At 33.6% G+C, this 18,849-nt stretch overlaps 3 protein-coding genes across 5 annotated transcripts; 2 read left to right on the top strand and 1 right to left on the bottom strand.

Moving 5' to 3' along the window:
- The first annotated feature begins 1,143 nt into the window (after positions 1-1,143).
- Positions 1,144-10,240, top strand: LOC129298326 (uncharacterized). The gene is made up of 15 exons (XM_054936725.1): positions 1,144-1,189; positions 5,396-5,518; positions 5,621-5,680; positions 5,861-5,965; positions 6,424-6,504; positions 6,620-6,741; positions 7,118-7,219; positions 7,384-7,500; positions 7,907-7,975; positions 8,415-8,481; positions 8,869-8,922; positions 9,003-9,092; positions 9,481-9,537; positions 9,617-9,655; positions 9,916-10,240. The coding sequence occupies exons 1-15, from the start codon at positions 1,166-1,168 to the stop codon at positions 10,027-10,029; spliced, it is 1,224 nt and encodes a 407-aa protein (XP_054792700.1). The 5' UTR covers positions 1,144-1,165; the 3' UTR covers positions 10,030-10,240.
- LOC129298328 (oleosin Ara h 11.0102-like) lies at positions 3,770-4,496 on the top strand. Its single transcript, XM_054936729.1, has one exon. The coding sequence runs from the start codon at positions 3,806-3,808 to the stop codon at positions 4,259-4,261; it is 456 nt and encodes a 151-aa protein (XP_054792704.1). The 5' UTR covers positions 3,770-3,805; the 3' UTR covers positions 4,262-4,496.
- Positions 10,241-11,173: 933 nt separating the features above from the next.
- LOC129298327 (ubiquitin-like-conjugating enzyme ATG10) lies at positions 11,174-16,390 on the bottom strand. Of its 3 annotated transcripts, XM_054936726.1 has the most exons (7): positions 16,116-16,388; positions 13,993-14,172; positions 13,836-13,886; positions 13,470-13,553; positions 13,240-13,342; positions 12,257-12,354; positions 11,174-11,668 (listed from the first exon to the last, which is right to left on the bottom strand). In XM_054936726.1, the coding sequence occupies exons 2-7, from the start codon at positions 14,164-14,166 to the stop codon at positions 11,468-11,470; spliced, it is 711 nt and encodes a 236-aa protein (XP_054792701.1). In that variant the 5' UTR covers positions 14,167-14,172; positions 16,116-16,388; the 3' UTR covers positions 11,174-11,467. The 3 variants fall into 3 exon arrangements, with proteins under 3 accessions (XP_054792701.1, XP_054792702.1, XP_054792703.1); XM_054936727.1 differs by lacking the exon at positions 13,836-13,886 and having other exon boundaries at positions 16,116-16,389; XM_054936728.1 differs by lacking the exons at positions 13,470-13,553; positions 13,836-13,886 and having other exon boundaries at positions 16,116-16,390.
- Positions 16,391-18,849: the final 2,459 nt, after the last annotated feature.

Genomic DNA, 18,849 nt, shown 5'->3' with positions numbered 1-18,849 from the left:
ATTTTTATACTTTTAATTATTTATCTATTTTTTATATGATATTTTAAATGTATTTTTAATAAGTCTCCTAAAAACACCTTATAGTTTATCATTTTTTATGTAATTGATATTTTTCAATGAACATTGAATAATTAAAAATACATTATAGTTTGCCCACTTAACTTTCAATTTCATTTATCTTACAATAATTTTTTAATTATTATCAATAAATAGTAGTTTTTTTAAATATTAGATATTATTTATAATATAATATTTAATATATAAAATATTAAATATAATAATGTTTATAAAGGATCTGATCACGGTTTGATCATTGAATCATGAACTATTACTTTAACTAGTTCGATCACTAGTCTAGATTTTAAAACTTTTTTTAATCTTCATAAAGTAACTAATAGATCCTTGTAATTAAAAGTTACTGGAGGAAGTAAACCCCCCCCCCCCCCAAAAAAAAAAGAAACCAAACAATCCAATAAGTAAAATGATTCTCCAATCTCTTTCAACCAATTTCATAGATACTAAAGAAAAGTGAATGTTATAAAGCACAACGAAAGTGAAGGGAGAAAATTGCGATTGTTGTGGGTAATATAAGAACACAAGGATAGTGAATCTTGAATAAATTATGGCACAAAAAAGGCCACACTTATCGGATCATGAATAATTGAATATATTGGAACTTGGAATAGTTTAAAGTTTGCTTTTTCCTCAAGATCAGAATGAAGCGACATTAAATATATCTCATTTTCCTACGAAACATTTTTCTGCTTTTGCTTGCTGGTACAAGCAGTTTTTGTTGGGACCAATATAATAAAATAAAATTTTGACTTACTAAATATATTATAGACGAAACTAAACGACCTTTTCCTTACTGATATGCGTTTTTGCCGAAGGGATTGCGTGTATGTGAAGGAACAAGAAGTCTTGGCGATGGGAAATACAGCTGCACATGCAACCGACTTTTGGCAGTTCCACGTTACAGAGTTAGATGAGTAACGTAAACTCGGTTTCTTCTACTTGTTCTCTACTTAAGCCTCTTTTCTGAGTGTTGATCTTCAACTTCCTTATAACGTAAAGGATACAAAAAGATCAACATATATGGCTTTTCATTGATGCAATTAATATTCTCACATGACTACTCTTTTTTGCTGTAATTCCAGAAGCTAGGATGATGAAGACCTGCAACAGTACGGTATGTTTCTCTTACTTTTCTTGCTTCAAATCCATTGCAGGATCGGTATCAAAATCATGATGACCTACCCCTTTCTTCTTTGTAGTATCTAAATTTCTGTAGTGATTAATTTGAACAACCTGCTTGATGTATGTAGGATGATAAAAGTATGTTATTTAATAGATTTGTTGATCAGGTGTTTTTAGTTAGTAGTGGTAGAAATTAGAAAATCTCACAGCCAAGAGCATCGCGTACTATACGTTAACGTTGAAGCAAGACTCGCGACTTGAACAACCATTTATCCCAACAACGAACCACGATGGGGTAAAAAAAGCCATCGATTGATAGATTCCTCTTCTTTAGCATTGCGAGATTCCACTCTTATAAGATCATGTTTTATTTGGCGAGGGTCAATATATCACAACTGTAGAGCAAAATATTCCACAATTAGCAGAAAAAAGAACCAGGGAGTCCCACATTGCATGGTCTCAATGACAAATTATCACATATAAGTGCTTCTCCCGATACGCTAAGCAACTCGCCGAGCTGAGTTGTGTGAGCTCGTAACCCGAGCGGTGGGACACTGCGATGGTAGGTCTACTGAGCTAGACAAGTAAAGAGTTCCCGTGAGGCTGCCTTTACAGAGCAGCAGACGACACATCCGGCTGTTATCAGTGATTCTCTAATGGGATTACAGGCCGAGGCTCTTCAAGTCGTCAATGCCCGGTTAACCTAGCTGCATGAACCACTGTTTCTCCGCCGGGGATGGCCAAAAATGGACCTATTTCCCTTCAATAATTTTGTAAAATATTAAATTTTTCTATTTGTTTTATGATTTTCTTTGATCTATAATTTAGATCTTGTTTTTTTTGCTGTCAAGGAACAAGCTGTTCAATTAATAGATTGTATTGGAATGGTGATTCATTAATCATTTGAATACTCTTACTTTTTATTGAATTTTATTCAACTCATTTATTTTTCTCAATCCAAATATAAATAAAAGATTTGATAATGATATTTTTTTTTTCTTTTTAAAAATAGAATCCTTTTAAGAATACTTTGGATTATTCATTGTGCTGTTTCCTTTTTGAGATATTTAGAAAAAAATAATATTTAAGGATATATATTACCTCCCCATTTCTCCTTTCAAACAAAGAAAAATGATTGAAGTTTTTTTATTTGAAATCATGTTAGGTCTAATTCCTATTACTTTGATTGGATTATTTGTAACTGCATAGTTGCAATACCGGCGTGGTGATTAGTTGGACCTTTGATTAATAATTAACATTTTTTTATTGAGCTCTTCTTTCTTTCTTTTAATCCTAATTCATAAGAGGTAATAAGATTTTAGATTGTTGTTTCATTATTTCAGTATTATTCTCAATCTCATAAGAATGGAATCACGTCCTATAACATTTGAACCTACAACATTAGGTTTTGGATATCAAACTAAACTAGGAGCCCTTTTACAAAATTATTAGTGAAATGTGAAATTATAAAAAAATAAAATAAAATTAAGATGTAAAAAGTTTGATCTAGTGCAATTCACTGCAAGGTGAGCCGGGGAAAGAAAAATTATGTGTCTATATATATATATATATATATTTCATTTACTTTTTTATTTTTATATGAAAAGCTATTTTCATCGTTTTGATTCAAGTTCTATTAAGTATTCCTACCTTTCTTACATTTTGTAAAATTTTTATATTAAATATGCTTTAAGATAGTCCTTCAAGTTTGTTGACCCTTATTATTAAAAAAAATAACATTATTATCTATTATGGGGTGGTAAGGAGCTTTCATCCCTTAGATAAATGGTTGGGAGTTTCAAACCTCATCTCTTGTACATGTAGTAAGTTAGTTGGAAAATGCCGACACTTTAGCTTCCAGGGAGATAATCTCTATTGTTGTGGGGGGGGGGGGGAACCGATTTTTTTGGGGGGGAACCGATTTTAGTACTAATGATAAGCATTGAGAGTTTATCACCTTTTGTCCATATTTACAACTTTTTACCTTCATTTATTTTAAAAGATTATTTTAATGGATACAAAATCTAAGTAGTGACAATTTCTTAACTATTAGTTTTTCAAAAAAAAAAATTATTTAAAAAACATTAGTTGAAAAATTGTAAATCCACACCTTGAAAATTAGATTTAAAGGATCCACAAGTAATGAGCTCTCCGTGTTCATTAATATGATAAGCACTAAATTTGGTTCCATTGTTGGAGAGTCTACTCCATGTACTAATGAAAAAAAGGTTTAATTATTTAAATAAAAAAATTAGTAGAAATTTTCAACTTACTTGCCGCAGCTAGCGGATGAGGCTTGTATTACATCAAGTCATGAACTCATTTTCAATCAGCCATTATGAATAGCCAAATGGACTTAATTTCATATTTGTAAAACTTCCAAAATCCAAACAAGTAAGCAGCGAACGTGTCGCCAAGCAAATCTGCGTCGTGTTCATGCAGCCCCTGCATGACAACCATGTCACCACGTGCCCTTCTCACTCTCCATCTTCCGCCACCACACCTTCTTCTTCCTCTTCTTATTTAAACCCCTTCGCCTCCTTCTCCCACACGCCACTTCTCATCTTTCGTTTCGTATCAGTTTCCCTCTCCGATCTCTATCGTTTCAATGGCCGAAATCCGCCATCATGATTCCCCTTATTACTTCGGCACTCAGTCCCCTTACTACGGCTCGCAGAGGCCCTACACCGCCGACTCTGGGACCTACCAGGCCGCCAAGGTCGCCACTGCTGTCACAGCCGGTGGCTCCCTTTTGATCCTCTCTGCTTTGATCCTTGCCGGAACGGTCATCGGCTTGACTATTGTGACTCCACTGTTCGTGATATTCAGTCCGGTGCTGGTGCCTGCTTTGATCTCTGTGATCCTCTTGGGCTTGGGCTTCACGGCCTCTGGTGGGTTCGGTGTGGCGGCCGTCACTGCGATAGCGTGGATCTACAAGTATGTCACCGGCCAGAATCCCGCAGGAAGTGACCAGCTGCAAACGGCGCGTAACAAGCTCATGAATAAAGCGCGTGACATTAAGGACTACGCGCAGCAGAGTGTCGCCGGAGGACAGACGTCGTAAAACCTGCACACGCGTGCACTGGATTTCTGCCACGTGCCTGAAGTAGAGAATTGGAAGTCATTACATCACATTTTGTGTGTTCTACATGTTTCTTTTTCTTCTTCCACTTCTCTTTGTTTAGTTTCTTTTCTTTTGTCTGTTTTCTGTGGGTCATGATCTTCTCATGTCTTTGGAGCTGAATCAAGGGGACCGAGGACTTTTTACTTTTTATAATCCAAGTTCTGATTTAATTCAATTTCCTCTTCATAATGCAGAAGCTTACATAAAGTACATGATCTTAGAGAAGCAGATATAATATTCCTAATGATATTATGGAAGAAGGAAAGTATAGGGAAGTATAAGTCCAAGAATGCCCAATAATAACGTATATATACGTGTGTCTATATCTATGTATGTATAGACATATGAGCTTGATGCTTTTACGAAGCTTGAAGTAGCATGACCTAGCCTCTTCTGCTGAGTGATATACTATAATGAATATAATCCTTCGTTCAGACCGATATTTGATGGAAAATGGAAGAATTATGGGAGAATAACCGAAACATTAGCTACATGTTTGTGTGAAATTTGGGCCGGGATCAAATAATTCTTGTTGTTGAGAATCATCTTAAAAAGATTAGCTTAAGTTAAAAAAGAATCATAAATTTATTGGGTGGGAGATTACTTTGAACTAAAACACTTAACTCAGTTTCCTGGTGGTCAAAACCTTTGCTCAGAACCTTCCCGAGCAGCTCCTTTTGTGAGATAAAGGGGTAGAGTTCTTGCACTTATAAACTTGCTAGTCTCCTGATGTGAGGCTCAAAACTCACAACGGAGTGCTAATATTGAGATTATATATTTTCAAATTAAAGAACATGAGATGTCCGTTGGTACTTAAAGTTGCATCTGACTGACACTGTGAAGTAATAAAATGCTGATAAAATTGATTCTGAAGTCTAATGCCACTTGAAAAACGGATAGGGTTGACTGGGACTCGAGAGAATTTAGTATGTAGCTAATAAAAATGAATGTGGCGGATTTACACTGAAGGACTGGTAGGGCACGTCTAAGTTCTGAGGACCTAATATTTGTAAGAGAACTAAATTGATTTTTATATAATTAATGAATAACATAATTATTTGGTTCACTTTACAGGTATCTCTTTTGGTGGAACCTAAAAGGAAAAGAACACTTCATCGCCAATTACTGTCTAAAATTTTCTTGATTTCCGCAGCTTTCTTGATAGGAAGTGCATTTGTAGTGACGGATTATAAAGAGGTACCCAAATGGTCCCTTCAAGAACAGATACTATATATATGTATATAGTTTCATACATATGAATTGCATTGCGTTTTGTATTTATTGGTCTCTTTTATGCAGAGGTTCGCAGGATGGCAATTTGTGGATATTTTGCTCGATGCAAAATGTGCAGATTGTAAGGTAAGATGATGATCAAATTTTGCCTTCTCTAGCAGTTATTAGATAAATATATAAACACAGTTAATTTATGTGCATCAGTTTGTTAATGTGGGGAAACAAGGATCAACTTGTATTTTCAGATATATGTTTGGGATATTGGTTTAATAGCAAATAAAATTTATCTTTTGTGTGGATTTTCAGGGTAATTGCAGACCCCGTGGAGCTGAGGCACTACCAAAAGGAATAACTGCCATCACTTCTGACTTGGAAATGAGACCATTGTGGGGTCCTCGCAATAAGCATAAGGTACTGAAACTTGGACTTTATTGAACTTGTCAAGCCAGTGCTTCAAGGGTCACTCGGACTTCATCGAACTTGTTGAGGTAGTGGTTCAAGGGTCAATAGTTAGTCATGATTATTTTTTTTTAACTCAAAATGATTTTGTTTTAGGCTCGGAAAAGCCAGAAAAATAAAATCTAACCCGTTGATCCGTCCAAAACTCTTGATCAGATCGGTCAGGAAACTGGTTCGCTAATTTATTAGTTTGACTTGCTAACTTGGGTTGGATTCTAATACCATGAATAAGTCGTGTCATGTCATTTTCAAAATCAATAAGAATTAATTAATAAGCTATGCTTGAATAGAAGTGAATTTTTCATAAGAACAGAACAACTCAATTTACTTAGTCTAAGTCTATTCTGTTTCCGTATGGATATAGTTCTGAATTATTTCAAGTAATTTTTGAAACTGTTGGATGCTTTCAGAGTTCAGAGTCAGTGACAAATTTACTGGCCATGGCAGTTGGTATAAAGCAGAAAGAAAACGTTAATAATGTCGTAAACAAGGTGAGAAAATGAAAATTCAGTTTGTCATACTTTTGATGACTCTCTCTCTCTCTCTCTCTCTCTCTCACACACATACACACACTCTTTCTTGAAATTTCTTGCTTTTTCATTGCAGTTTACAACAAGTAATGATTTTGTGGTGATGCTTTTCCACTATGATGGCATTGTTGATCAATGGAGGGATCTGGAATGGTGTGATCATGCCATTCATGTTTCTGCTGTCAATCAAACTAAATGGTGAACTTGCTTCTCTTGTCCTTTATAACATTCATCAACTTTCTTCAGAAATAAAGAATATGGGACTTATATAGATACATCTGACTTCACGAAGTTAAAACCTCTAGTTAAGCTAGATCAATCCTCTTAACAATTGATCCAATCCCTCGGTTGTTTATTTTCTTTTTTTAATTGAAAAACTCCACCAAAATCTATCATTCTCAGCTAGAGGATTCAAATCAACAATTTCTGTCTCAAGTTTGTCTACAATTCAAAATTGAAATTTTGTTTATCAATTAACACAATTTTCATCAAGAGAAAAACAAATGTAGCTGTCAATGTGGATAATTAGTTACTTCTGAATAATAAGTTTATACTTTTGCTATAAATGAGTTAGGTGGTTCGCCAAGCGATTCTTGCACCCAGATATCATTTACGAGTATTCATACATCTTCTTGTGGGATGAAGACCTTGGAGTGGAACATTTTGATGTCCAAAAGTAGGCGTGTTTGTATTTTCTTTCACACTTTTCTTTTAGATAAATTTTCCTATACATCATGCAAAGTTTGATGAACGAATCACACTGTTCATGACTTATGGATAATATTTGCTATAAATTTTATTATATAAATTATCTGTTGGCATAATTTTTTGTGCATGCAGATATTTATCCATAGTCAATGAAGAAGGGCTTGAGATATCACAACCAGCACTGGATCCTGATGTATCAGAGGTTCACCATGATCTCACAGCAAGGAACAACAAGTTAAATGTTCACAGGTTTGTCAGAACATCTTTTTATTTGGACACAGTAACAAATGAAAACTCACTCAGTCAATGCCCATGAATGGTTTTGTTGAATATCTAATATGACTCACATGAGAACTTATTGGATTCAGAACTTTTTGACAAATGACAAACCTATCAGAACCTGTGAAATTTAATTCTGGTTAAAAGGATGGGGAGATTAATTGGTCATAGAAGCTCAGAAAAGCAAGTTCAAGAAAAGTTCTATTATGATTCTTACAACTAATAACTTTGAGCTCTGGTGAAATTTTTTAAGTTTGATATATAAGTGGAGATACATGTGTAATGTGGAACTATTAATTAAGGCTTTATTGAATTCAGCTTTCAGTCAAATTTTTGCATAGTAATCTATTCTTTTGACATTGAGTTATATTAACAGGAAAATCCACAAGACGCTAAGAGGTGGCAGAAAATGTGATCAAAACAGCACAGGGCCCCCATGCACAGGGTAAAAATTCTGCATTAATTCAAATGCTGTGTACTTCGCTGCTTCAAAACTTGTTTTTCTCTGCCGGTGCACATGATGCAGACGAATTTCATGTCTCATGTGTAGATATACTCTTCTTCTTTTTCTTCTTTTCTCCCCTTTTATATACAGATTGAAGAAGAAATTTTATTAAGAAAGAACAATAATATAAATGGGATTAAACATGAAGCAAAGCTGCTCAATGCCTTGGCATATCTAAACAAGCTCTGAATTTTACTACAGCTTCAAACAAAATCTTTACCCATAGGGTTGAAAATTCCTCGCTAATTAAATATTTTCAAGTGGCATCATTAACTGGATATTGTCATTAAGTTTCATCCTCCACTCTGCATTTTTTTCCCGTTTCTTCAGTATTTTATTTGTATGAAGTAAGACTAAATTATATGAATTCTCATTCCAGGTTTGTGGAGATGATGGCTCCTGTGTTCTCAAAGGCATCTTGGCGTTGTGTATGGCATATGATTCAGGTTTGTCATATAAAATTTAGTTGAATTGAGTATAACTCAACCAAACATTTGAAGCTGATAGCTTCTTAAAATTTTTCCCAGCTTGATTTAAAACCAAGTAAATCACTTTCTAACAGAATATGCCATTGTAGACCTTACACTCAGAATTGAATTTCATTGTCAACCAAGGGCATGAAAAGTTGAAGTCTTTCCTCTATCAGGGTGGCTCATGTTACTGCTATAGCATTAATGTATTATCCCAAAATGAACTTGTTAAATGAATGAAGTTCCTTATCTCATGACTAATTCCAAATTAAACTTAAAAATATGATCAATAATGAATTCAGGCTCCATGATGTTTTGCCTTTATGCTAAGTAACAGGCATTCTTCCCTGCACCTTTTGACAGAACGATTTAGTTCACGCATGGGGTTTGGACTTTCAGCTAGGTTATTGTTCACAGGTAATTTTCATCTGGCCAGATAAGTTTCTTTTATATATTTTTATTTACTTTATTTTTATTGGGAAGCATTCCTTTCGCAGGGTGATAGGACTACAAACATTGGTATAGTTGATTCTCAGTATTTAGTACACTATGGCATACCAACACTTGGTGGCTTGACAGCAAACAAGGTTAGAAACTTGACCATCCAGGCATTTTGTTTTTGCTGGGGAAAATATAATTTTTAGTCCATGAACTTGTTTTCATTTATTAATTATCAATTCAGTTCTTTAACTTTGGCTCGAAATAACTTCGTCTTTATACTTTCTTGACTCAAAACAACTCAATTTCTATAATTTGTTGGCTCGGTATAATTTAGAAACTTAAAATTATATTATCCCTTCTTGTTAATACATTTAGGGATCATAAGAACTAACTAGTAACCTCCTCTTTTATCACCACCAAATTTATATTATCTTACCTTAACTCTCTCTCTCTCTCTCTCTCTCTTCCTCCTATGATGTTTCTACTGTTATCCTGTTTAATATAATCAACAGTTGGTTTAACTAATTATTGCAGACATCTACAACACATAGTCAAGGTGATCAAAATGCAAAAGTGTTGAATAAGGAAATGGTATTTAATAGAAGCGCAAGTTCTCTTTATTCAATTATTTAGTCTTTCAAACGGTAAATAATTGCCTGTGGGTTTGCAGGAGAAAATGCTGTCAAATCAAACTGATGCTAGGTCTGAGGTGAGCCTTCAATTCTATTCTCCAAGCAATGAATGACAAATTAAAATTTGGTCTTCCAGGGGTTTTGTTGCCAAATATCTAGATATGATCAGTCATTAGAATAAAATAACCCATGAGTAAACATCTGTTTTGGCAATCTCTGTAATTTGACATGATATAAGCTAAAACTAGAGATCACTGATCCATCTATGATCATGCCCTCTAGGGAAATAAATGGCTGTAGTATTATGCAGCGTTTCATTTATTGGTTATTTTGACAGGTAAGAAAGCAATCCTATGTTGAACTTGAGACGTTCAAGAATAGATGGAAAAAGGCAGTCCTGGAAGATTCTTGCTGGACTGATCCTTTTCGATCACCAACACAACAGAACTAACTACAGTAATATTTTCTGTCCTTTTTTCCAAAAAAATTACCATCAATATTATTTACTCTTCAGACTATAAGAGAGAATGCAAATTCTGCAGTTTGAGTTTTTTTTCTACTGGGCATGCAATGCATATCCTACCTTATCTTGTGTATTGTCAAAAGCTGTAAAGTGTACTATTCTTTTTTCTTACAACCAATAAATAATCACAAGGTCCCATCAATGCAAAACATAAATGAAATTCCCTCCCAGTTGTCAATGCTCTAAAATTTTTCCCCATTGGTAAATTACAATGCTTTAACCAGAAATGCTCAGAGAAGTCACCAAGACAGGCGAACAAGGAAGATCCCCGTGGATGAATATGTAATTTGTGACGCAGATGAAGATTTAAATCAACTTAATACTGCAACGGAAGGATGACAAGTAGAGTCCTAAAAGAGAAAATTAAAATTAATGATAATTAGAGAAATATAAATATTGATTCAAATAGTTGCAGATATTGATTCCCTTTTTTGGACTTAATTGCCGTTCTCCCCACTTAAATCACTTTATGCTTAGCTTCAGAAGCTTTAAGCTAATGTAAAATACAGACAGTGAATCTATTTGTTTACAGGAAAAATATAATAAAATTTCTTTAAATTATATAAATAATAATTTAATTTTTTAAAATATCATAATATTTTAAAATATCATAATATTCATAAAGTCTCTAGAGACTTTTTTATTTTTTATTATTAAGGAATGAATGTAAATAATTAAATTACCCTTAATTTAAAATTTCAAATGCAAACTTGTGAATTACTTTTTCATTCTTGCAATTTTAAGAAAAAAATTATAAATTTTAAAATAAAACTTGTAAATAATAATTAATATTTGCAATACTTAACAAATATCAGGATATTAAATTCAAACTTTTAAAGTGTTAATGAATTTTTGCAATTTAAAAAAAATGTCATAAATCTTAAAATAAAACTTGTAAATGATAATTAATATTTAAACAAAGAGTAATCTAATCATTTATATTAATTTTTTAATGACAAAAAATTTTTTAAAAACTTTATTAATATTATAACATTTTGAGATATTAAATTGTCAAGATATATTATCATTTTGCCTTAGTTTATATCATTCCACACACGTATCGACAGCAAACTTATAAATTCTCTACAAGCTGCAGCTTTTTCTTCTTTCCCCAGTTCTTCATTGACAAATGAAGCAAATAATATATGCTTTATTTAAATCTAAATGCAATAAAAGATAAAATCCTAATTTAAAACAAACAAAATCCCATATTCCCATATCCTTTTCTTTGCCAATTTAGCCGACCCTAATTCCTATTCCTTGTTCGAGACATCAAGCACCCGCAACACAAAGCTTGTTTATCTCGTTAGCCAGCTTTACAGCAACTCAATTTGAATAGAAGAATCCTTTTCATCAGTAAGAGTAATTAGCAACCAAAGTCCATCATCTCCAAAGGAATTTTAAGGCCAACGACTTGCCCAATGACGGAGAACCATGAAACCAGATAATGTTCAATCTTCAGACCATTTGTGGTCAAAGACTTGTCACTAGAAAAAAGCAGCTTCATCCACTCACTTGTCCCACATGGATGTAATTTGCACCATGGCCTGTTCAGATATGGATGCTCCTACAGGATATATAACATTAAAACCATTAGGGGTATATTCCAAGGCTTATAAGCAAAACATGCAATTAAGCGTTAAGATAAACTATTCTCCTATTATAATATTGTTCTGAGCTTAACGGGAAACGTTTTTACTAACTTGCACCTCTCTAGAGTGATTCCTTGTGCGTTACTTTTATGAGCAGCAGGTCGGCTTGCAAAAGTATGATTTTGTGCCATTGATATTCATTTTAGTTATTTGTAATATAAACACATAAATAGGGAAAGATTTCTATGTGACTATAAACAAAAGGAAAAAACCCATTAAAATAAGTTCACTTTAATATACAAGGTACTGTTGGACATCCCACAAGTTTAGTTCGTTAATTACATTCTCCTTTCACTTCTACTCATAAAATTCCTTTCATTAATAAATCAAAGGCAAAGAATGCAAGGACTCGAAATTCATATATAACTTGGCAGTCTCAATAAAAATAAATAAATAAGCAAGAACCAAAGCATAGATGCTTAACCAAAAAAGGAACTTACAAAAGATAATGAAAACAATTCTTTTACTGCAAAAAGAGAGATAAGAGGCATATGGTTACTTACCTCTTGAGTTATGAACGTCCATTTTGATTCAGATAGCAACTTCACAGAGTGGCCAGGAAGGCCCTTTTCAATTTCACTCAACAGCAAAGGTTGTCCATCTATGTAATCCGAATGTCAAAAAGTATCACACATTGTGAACATCATTTTCCCAGTTAAAAGAAAATTTAAATTACATTTTTATCTATAAATTTATAAAATTGTCCCTTTACGCAAAGTCGAGGAAATTCTACCTGAAGCTAGTTCAGAAGGTTCGGTGGGTAAAGATTCAGATAATAGGTTCCAAGTTCAGCACTCTTCTTGAACAAAATATAACTAATTCTGTGTGTTTCTAATGATATACTAGACTACATAAGTTTTTATATATTACTGCTTACAACTTCACAGAGGGACCAGGAATGCCCCTTTCAATGGATAGAAAGGTTGTTCATCTACATAATCAAACAGCATTGCATCTCCCTCGCTGTTAACATTATTTTCTTGATTAAAAAATTTGAATTATATAGAAACAAAAAATGTAGACATAAATTTAGGTGATAACGCAACTCTGATCTTAGAAATACAGTTATGTTTTTATACTATCAGGCAATAGAAACGTTGGCAGAGACCTAACTGAACTTATTCATGTTCCACAAAATTAAAAGTTTTAACCCAAGTATTCAAAGGCTTAGGTACCAAAATCCAACTGTGGCTTCAATTAGATTGAAAATAGTGCCAGTGTCCTAAATGTCCACCCCCACCCCACAACACCTAAGGACAGCAATACGATCTTTTATTTAACCCGCCTCTTTAAGCATTCATATCTAATGACAAACCAATTGCAAAAGAAAATCATTCACTCAGGTTTACAGCTAAATAGCCATAAGGTGGTATTTTGTTTCAAGTGGTTCCAATTTTGAAGTTCCAATAAAAAATGCAGTCATATATCCAATAGGATATTTATCACAAGCAACATACTTTGTAAGACGATAGGATGGTGAATATACCACTATGATAAGCACGGAAATACAGCACTGGAACCCTGTATGAAGCACTGTAGACTATATGAAAATCATAGTGGTTTATTTCAAGATAATCACTCTCTGCACCCTGCAAAAAGGAATAGAACAATAACAATGAAGAGTACAAAAACTGCCAACAAAAATAATAGTCACCAAATTGATGTAGCATGAAAATTAGTAAGCTACACAATGAAAACCAATTAGGCCATACATACTAATGTGGCACTATCAAATGGTTCTTCATTCTCCAAGACATTGCTTTCTTCTTTCCATGTCAGACTAACAGTATCCTGTTTTTCCTGCACATGACACTTACAATCCAATAACTAACATCGCCTCTAGTTTTAAGGAGTGTAAAAACTGTGTCAAACAGTTCAGCAAAAGTTTTTTAAGGGGAGTATACCTTATGGATTTACAAAAGGATTGGAAAGCTCTTTCAAGCTTATATTAGCTTATTGGCTTTGTTGTTTTTATTAATTCATTATGAGGATTATACCCGCCAATAATTGCCGTCTCTTCTCATCAATAACAACGACGACGACGACAACAATAAAACTTATCTAAAAGAGAAAACAACAGACCTGACTTGATTTTAAAAGGCACATGTTTTCCAGTGACAAATATCCTTCCCCCTGAGATTGAGAGACATACATAGACAAAAAAAACAGAGTAGTTTTGAAGCATCGAGTAATAAAGTTGCAGAACTAAAGAAAAAAAAAAACTATTGCAGAGGCCCACCTCATTAGAAGAAACCAAATAACGTTTTGGACATTTAACCCACAACCATGGAGGGACTGAAGTATTGAATTTTCTCCAATTGTCAGAAAACATATGAGCAGCAAGAAAGAAATCACTTGAAGTGAGAGTCCCATCCCAAGGAAATATGTCTCCCGCAGCCTCTCTTTTGTCCATTACAACCTACATTCAAAATGAGAAGCATTTCAAATATTGAATGACATGATGGAGAATCCACTGCCATTAATAATTCGTATAAGCACAAAAAGGAAAAGAAAAAAAAAATGAAACTGTTGGATATATATAATTCTGACAGAAAGAGAAAGAGAGGGAAAAAGAGGAGGAGGAGGAAGAAGAAAAAGAAGAGAGATAGAAGATAGGGAACAGACAAGGGGGAGAGAGATTGCTGAATCATTCGCCGTATATTCTCATTAGAGTCCTAATCATAATCTTGTTACATAGGTAATCTTATTGATAGACTCTTAATTCTACCTACTCCTCTAACGGCTACTAACAGCCACTAACTAAGCTTTCCCTCCCAACAGCTACTTAACTAATTATAAACTAACTTGTCACAATTACACTTATGTAACAGAAACATAATGGCTTCTTCAAAAGTACAAGGTTGAACATGCAGACAGGTAAAGTACATCATAACATCCTCCATTTCTCACACAAAAGCCTAGCAACTGAGGATGACCCGATAACTTATTAAGTGGGTTAGTTATGATAATTCCACCAATGAATGGAAACCTTAGTACAGGTTATAGGCTTAAGAACAATAATTTTTAGGAATTCCTTAAAGATTAACTATTGGCCTTATAATCCTATCTAGTTTTATTTTCCAGTATAGTTCTAATATCCTATCCATAATTTTAAGAATATCTTTCAGCCTTGGTTATATTTCGACCTCCATACAATAGAAGCGAGGACTTCAGTCTTAATCATTGAATGAATTATTGCATTTTCTCCCATCTACTTACACCTGTATCCTACTTTCTCTCCTAATCCTGCACCAAGTGGTGTCAGAGCCAAGACTGAACTACGCATGCTTTGTTCCTCATAGGCTCTTCTCAAGGGTACCAGAACACACAAACCCAATGATGCGGAAGAACAGACAAGCGTGCCAACATCAAACTTTAGCCACATGATCACTCTTGCTCATAAGAATGTACATGCCCAAGAACATCCAGAAGAAAGAGATGCTAGTCTATAGCCCAGGGAAGTGTTCCACTTAACAAACACCACAACATGCAGGAAGCTAATTACTGTGAGGATTGATCCTAGATCGAGTGTACCCATGCCTCAAAGTAGCCATCATGCAATTGTCCTTCCCCCAAGGTCAGCCAATGCCTGGAGCTACAAGGCCTTGCCCCTTTAAATTAAAATTTAATTTTCACACGACAAAAAAAAAAACAAAGAAAGAAAGAAAGAAGCTTCAGAATTTTTGTTCGCAACAAATTATGAATTCCTTGAGAACAAACCTAAACTGAGATGCTTCAATGGCTTTATTTCTCCTTAACTCAGATAGCTTTGAGATCAGGCTCGATTGCAGAGCCCGCATACCATAAAGCATAAGTATGAATTCCTTGAGAGCAAACCTAAACTGAGATGCTTACCATAAAGCATCTGTATTTGATCATTTCTAATCAAGTTTGAACTCTGGAAAATATGAGTTCCTCTTGTTTCTAGCAATTAATATAATTGAAGATAAACTCTCCCGACCCCACAAGATGCCCAAATCCCAGAGGCATATATATATATATATATATATATCCCAGATGCGGATATAATGGAGAAGAAGGTTGCTGATCGGAACCCTTACCTTCAACCCTTACTTGTCTTGCTAATCTCCAAATGGGAAGCCTATGATTCAAGCCAGAGTATAGCTGCCTTATACATACAGCAATCAGCTCTGCCCCAAAAGAAGATGCAATTTGCAAGACAAGTAGAAACGCCCGCAATTTATCGAAATTATCTTGTGGTAACATAAAATCATCACGGATAGCGATTAAACATGACCAAGAATTGAAATTAACAACAGCATTTCACATTTACGGGAAAAATACGGGCCAAAATAGGGGTAACACTGATCAAAAAACGTAAGGCAGGGAAAGAGGGAAGACCTTCGGCGGGGGGTCAGAGTTGGGATCTCTGCCGCCGTTTGGGGTGGTTGCGGAGGAGCCTCGCACCCTCTTCTTCTCTACTCCTCCTGATTTCTACACACGCAAATTAATTTCTACACACCCTCTTCTTCTCTTATTCTCAACTTGAATATCGCATTAAAAGTAATGCCCTTCCGTCGGAATGACTGAACTAAGGAGAAAGCGGTGGCGAGATCTTGCAATTTGGAGGGGAGATGATTAAAATTTTCTCTCCCCTCCCCTCCATTGTAATTTTGCCAAACAAGCGGAGGGGCAAAACAATTAAAATTTTCCCTCCCCTCCTTTCAAACAAGGCATTAGTCACGTAAAAATTCATAATTTAGTGTGTCATCATCACTTATGTAGTAGCATTAGCACTCTCAATGTGCTCTTGCAAATGAGTGAGATGTATATCACACAACTAATGTGAATAATTTTATTAGGAAGTGCCATAATTATTGTCCTTGTGCAATCATTAATTAATGAATTTTTTGATTGGTTCTTGTACAGGGGACACCTTACAAGGGATGAGATTACTAACAATCTTGCTTTACAAGATCCTTGCCATGTCTAGTCCTTTGCCTTTAGGAAGAGATTAATGGGTGGATCAAAGGACTGACAGTATGCAACTTATAGGAAGAGATTATCATAAGAAATGTCGTCTTATATATACAAGCAAGTAAAATTATTCTACAATATAATTTTATAGGACCTTTCTTAATCTTTTTGGGCTTTTGTATAGTTTTGGTCATTTAATCTCTCTCATATTGACCTTTTTTTTTCCCTCTGTGTTTCAGTAATTGATAATTTCTTCTTCTTTTGAATCGTAATTCATTAAATTTAATGTTTTTCAAGATCAATTTAGTTTTTTCCTTTTGACATAAGAAATTCCTTCAACTTATTTTAATCTTTTATTTTTTCCACATTTCATATTCATTGGTCATTTGTATGATGTATAATACGTGCAAAAGGCACGGGGGATTCAATGAATTGGTAAATTAGACTTCATCGCATTCACTCAAATTACTATAACAAAAAATAATTTGATATGGGAGAAAAAGAAATTTACCTGATGGAGAAGATGCCTCGTGGTTTTTTTTTTTTTTTTTAATCTTTTAAATCTACATTTTGTTGGTTACAATGGTCATCGAAATAAGGTATGTTTGTCTTCAAGTTCACGGTCAAGTTGGAAGAAATTGCACATGGAACTCAATCATCTGTGAAGAAAGATGTTTGACTAGAATATAAATGACTGATGGATTTTCTAATAGTTTTTATTAAGATTTTCCGAGACAAGAAGAGAAAAGATAATTATGCTTTACAAACCTATCCTACTATAAAAATCAGTTGAAACGATTTTATTTCTTATGCATCCATCATATGGTATTGTCGTATTGGTTTGATATATAAGAATAATTGACATATAATTTATTCTTGGATCACATGTTTATTGACTCTTTTTTCTATGCTGAAATTTGTTACTTAAAAATAACAATTACTTACAATTACTCCTTTCCAACTCTATTATAGGTATATCTACTATTATCTCATCCAAAATTAAGTGGAGATAGATAAATTAATAATTTTGTCTGAAATAAAATAAATTTTAATTTACCCAAATTAAATAAAAAGTTAAATCATTCAATGGAATATACATTTCCCAACATGTTATTGAAATGCATTTAGCCTAACAGAGCAATTAATAATTATGAACTCTTTCATTTCTAATTTCATTCTTCTCATTACTCTGCAATTCTCTTGATTGTTAAAATTTCAATCCAATGTAATTTTTGTTTAAACTTTTTATATACAAAACTAAATTTTTACTTTTTACAATAGTTTTCATTCTCTTAATTTAGAATTTCATTTTTTTTTCTCTTTAAATTAAAAACGAAAAAAAAATCTTCGACATGTTTAATAAGACAACTTCATTATGGATGATCTAGCCAATATTTAAGTCACATACTCCCTCCTTTTTAATTATTAGAAAACTATCATTTTTTAGTTGCATTTTTTTCCTAAGTACAATCACCCATTTTAATAAGCATTTATTATATATTTTTTAAATCATCCCTTATAATTTACATCAATAAAAAATAATTAATGCATGTTTATGTTAATTAATATAAAGTATTTAGTTTAATTTTTTATTTTTAAACATAATTTATTATAATTAACTGATTTTTTTAAACTCTGTGATATAAATTATATATATATATATATATATAAATAGAAGAAGTATTTTTTTTGTCCACGCTTAAACGCGTACACGAGTGATTTTCATAAATGTCTTTTTATTGTCATAAATATTATTATCTATATTACTTTATATAATTTTCTTAAATAAAAAATCGGTGCTTAATCCGTGTTGCACGAATCCAAAACTAGTCACAACATATATGATGTGCGAATTGTGTGGAATTAATGAAGGGGAATATGAGAAATCAGAAAAGAATGGTTGGCAGGAATTTCAACTCCTCATTGACTTGAGTCCATCCTTTGAATGTTAGACCTAACAGTGGATAGCTATCCACGTTAGCGTCCCGATCCTCTTCCTCTTGCAAAAGAAAGCTCGTTTGAAGTGTTTCATTTCCTCTTACCTCATCCGTTCCATGGCTTTCTTCGTCTTCTACGTCTTCCTCCAAACGGCCAAAACGGATTTACGGACGACGTCGTCTTGAGTTTCAGAGGCGAAGACATTCGTAACAGTTTCGCT

The sequence above is a fragment of the Prosopis cineraria genome, unplaced genomic scaffold (genome assembly GCF_029017545.1).
Source record: "Prosopis cineraria cultivar Desert tree isolate PC_DT_omini unplaced genomic scaffold, ASM2901754v1 PC772, whole genome shotgun sequence".
NCBI lineage: Eukaryota > Viridiplantae > Streptophyta > Magnoliopsida > Fabales > Fabaceae > Prosopis > Prosopis cineraria.
This window is presented reverse-complemented; position numbering and strand designations above follow the sequence as displayed.

What these genes read in the sequence shown, in the direction of transcription:
- LOC129298327 (XM_054936726.1), bottom strand. Translation starts at nt 14,166, where the DNA reads ATGGACAAAAGAGAGGCTGCGGGAGACATATTTCCTTGGGATGGGACT. An exon ending in ATTTGGTTTCTTCTAATGAG is followed by an intron (nt 13,887 to 13,992) that starts GTGGGCCTCTGC and finishes TCTCAATCTCAG; the next exon opens with GGGGAAGGATATTTGTCACT. An exon ending in TTTCCGTGCTTATCATAGTG is followed by an intron (nt 12,355 to 13,239) that starts GTATATTCACCA and finishes CGGATTACATAG; the next exon opens with ATGGACAACCTTTGCTGTTG.
- LOC129298328 (XM_054936729.1), top strand. Translation starts at nt 3,806, where the DNA reads ATGGCCGAAATCCGCCATCATGATTCCCCTTATTACTTCGGCACTCAG.
- LOC129298326 (XM_054936725.1), top strand. Translation starts at nt 1,166, where the DNA reads ATGATGAAGACCTGCAACAGTACG. An exon ending in TGAAGACCTGCAACAGTACG is followed by an intron (nt 1,190 to 5,395) that starts GTATGTTTCTCT and finishes TTCACTTTACAG; the next exon opens with GTATCTCTTTTGGTGGAACC. An exon ending in AACAAGTTAAATGTTCACAG is followed by an intron (nt 7,501 to 7,906) that starts GTTTGTCAGAAC and finishes TTATATTAACAG; the next exon opens with GAAAATCCACAAGACGCTAA.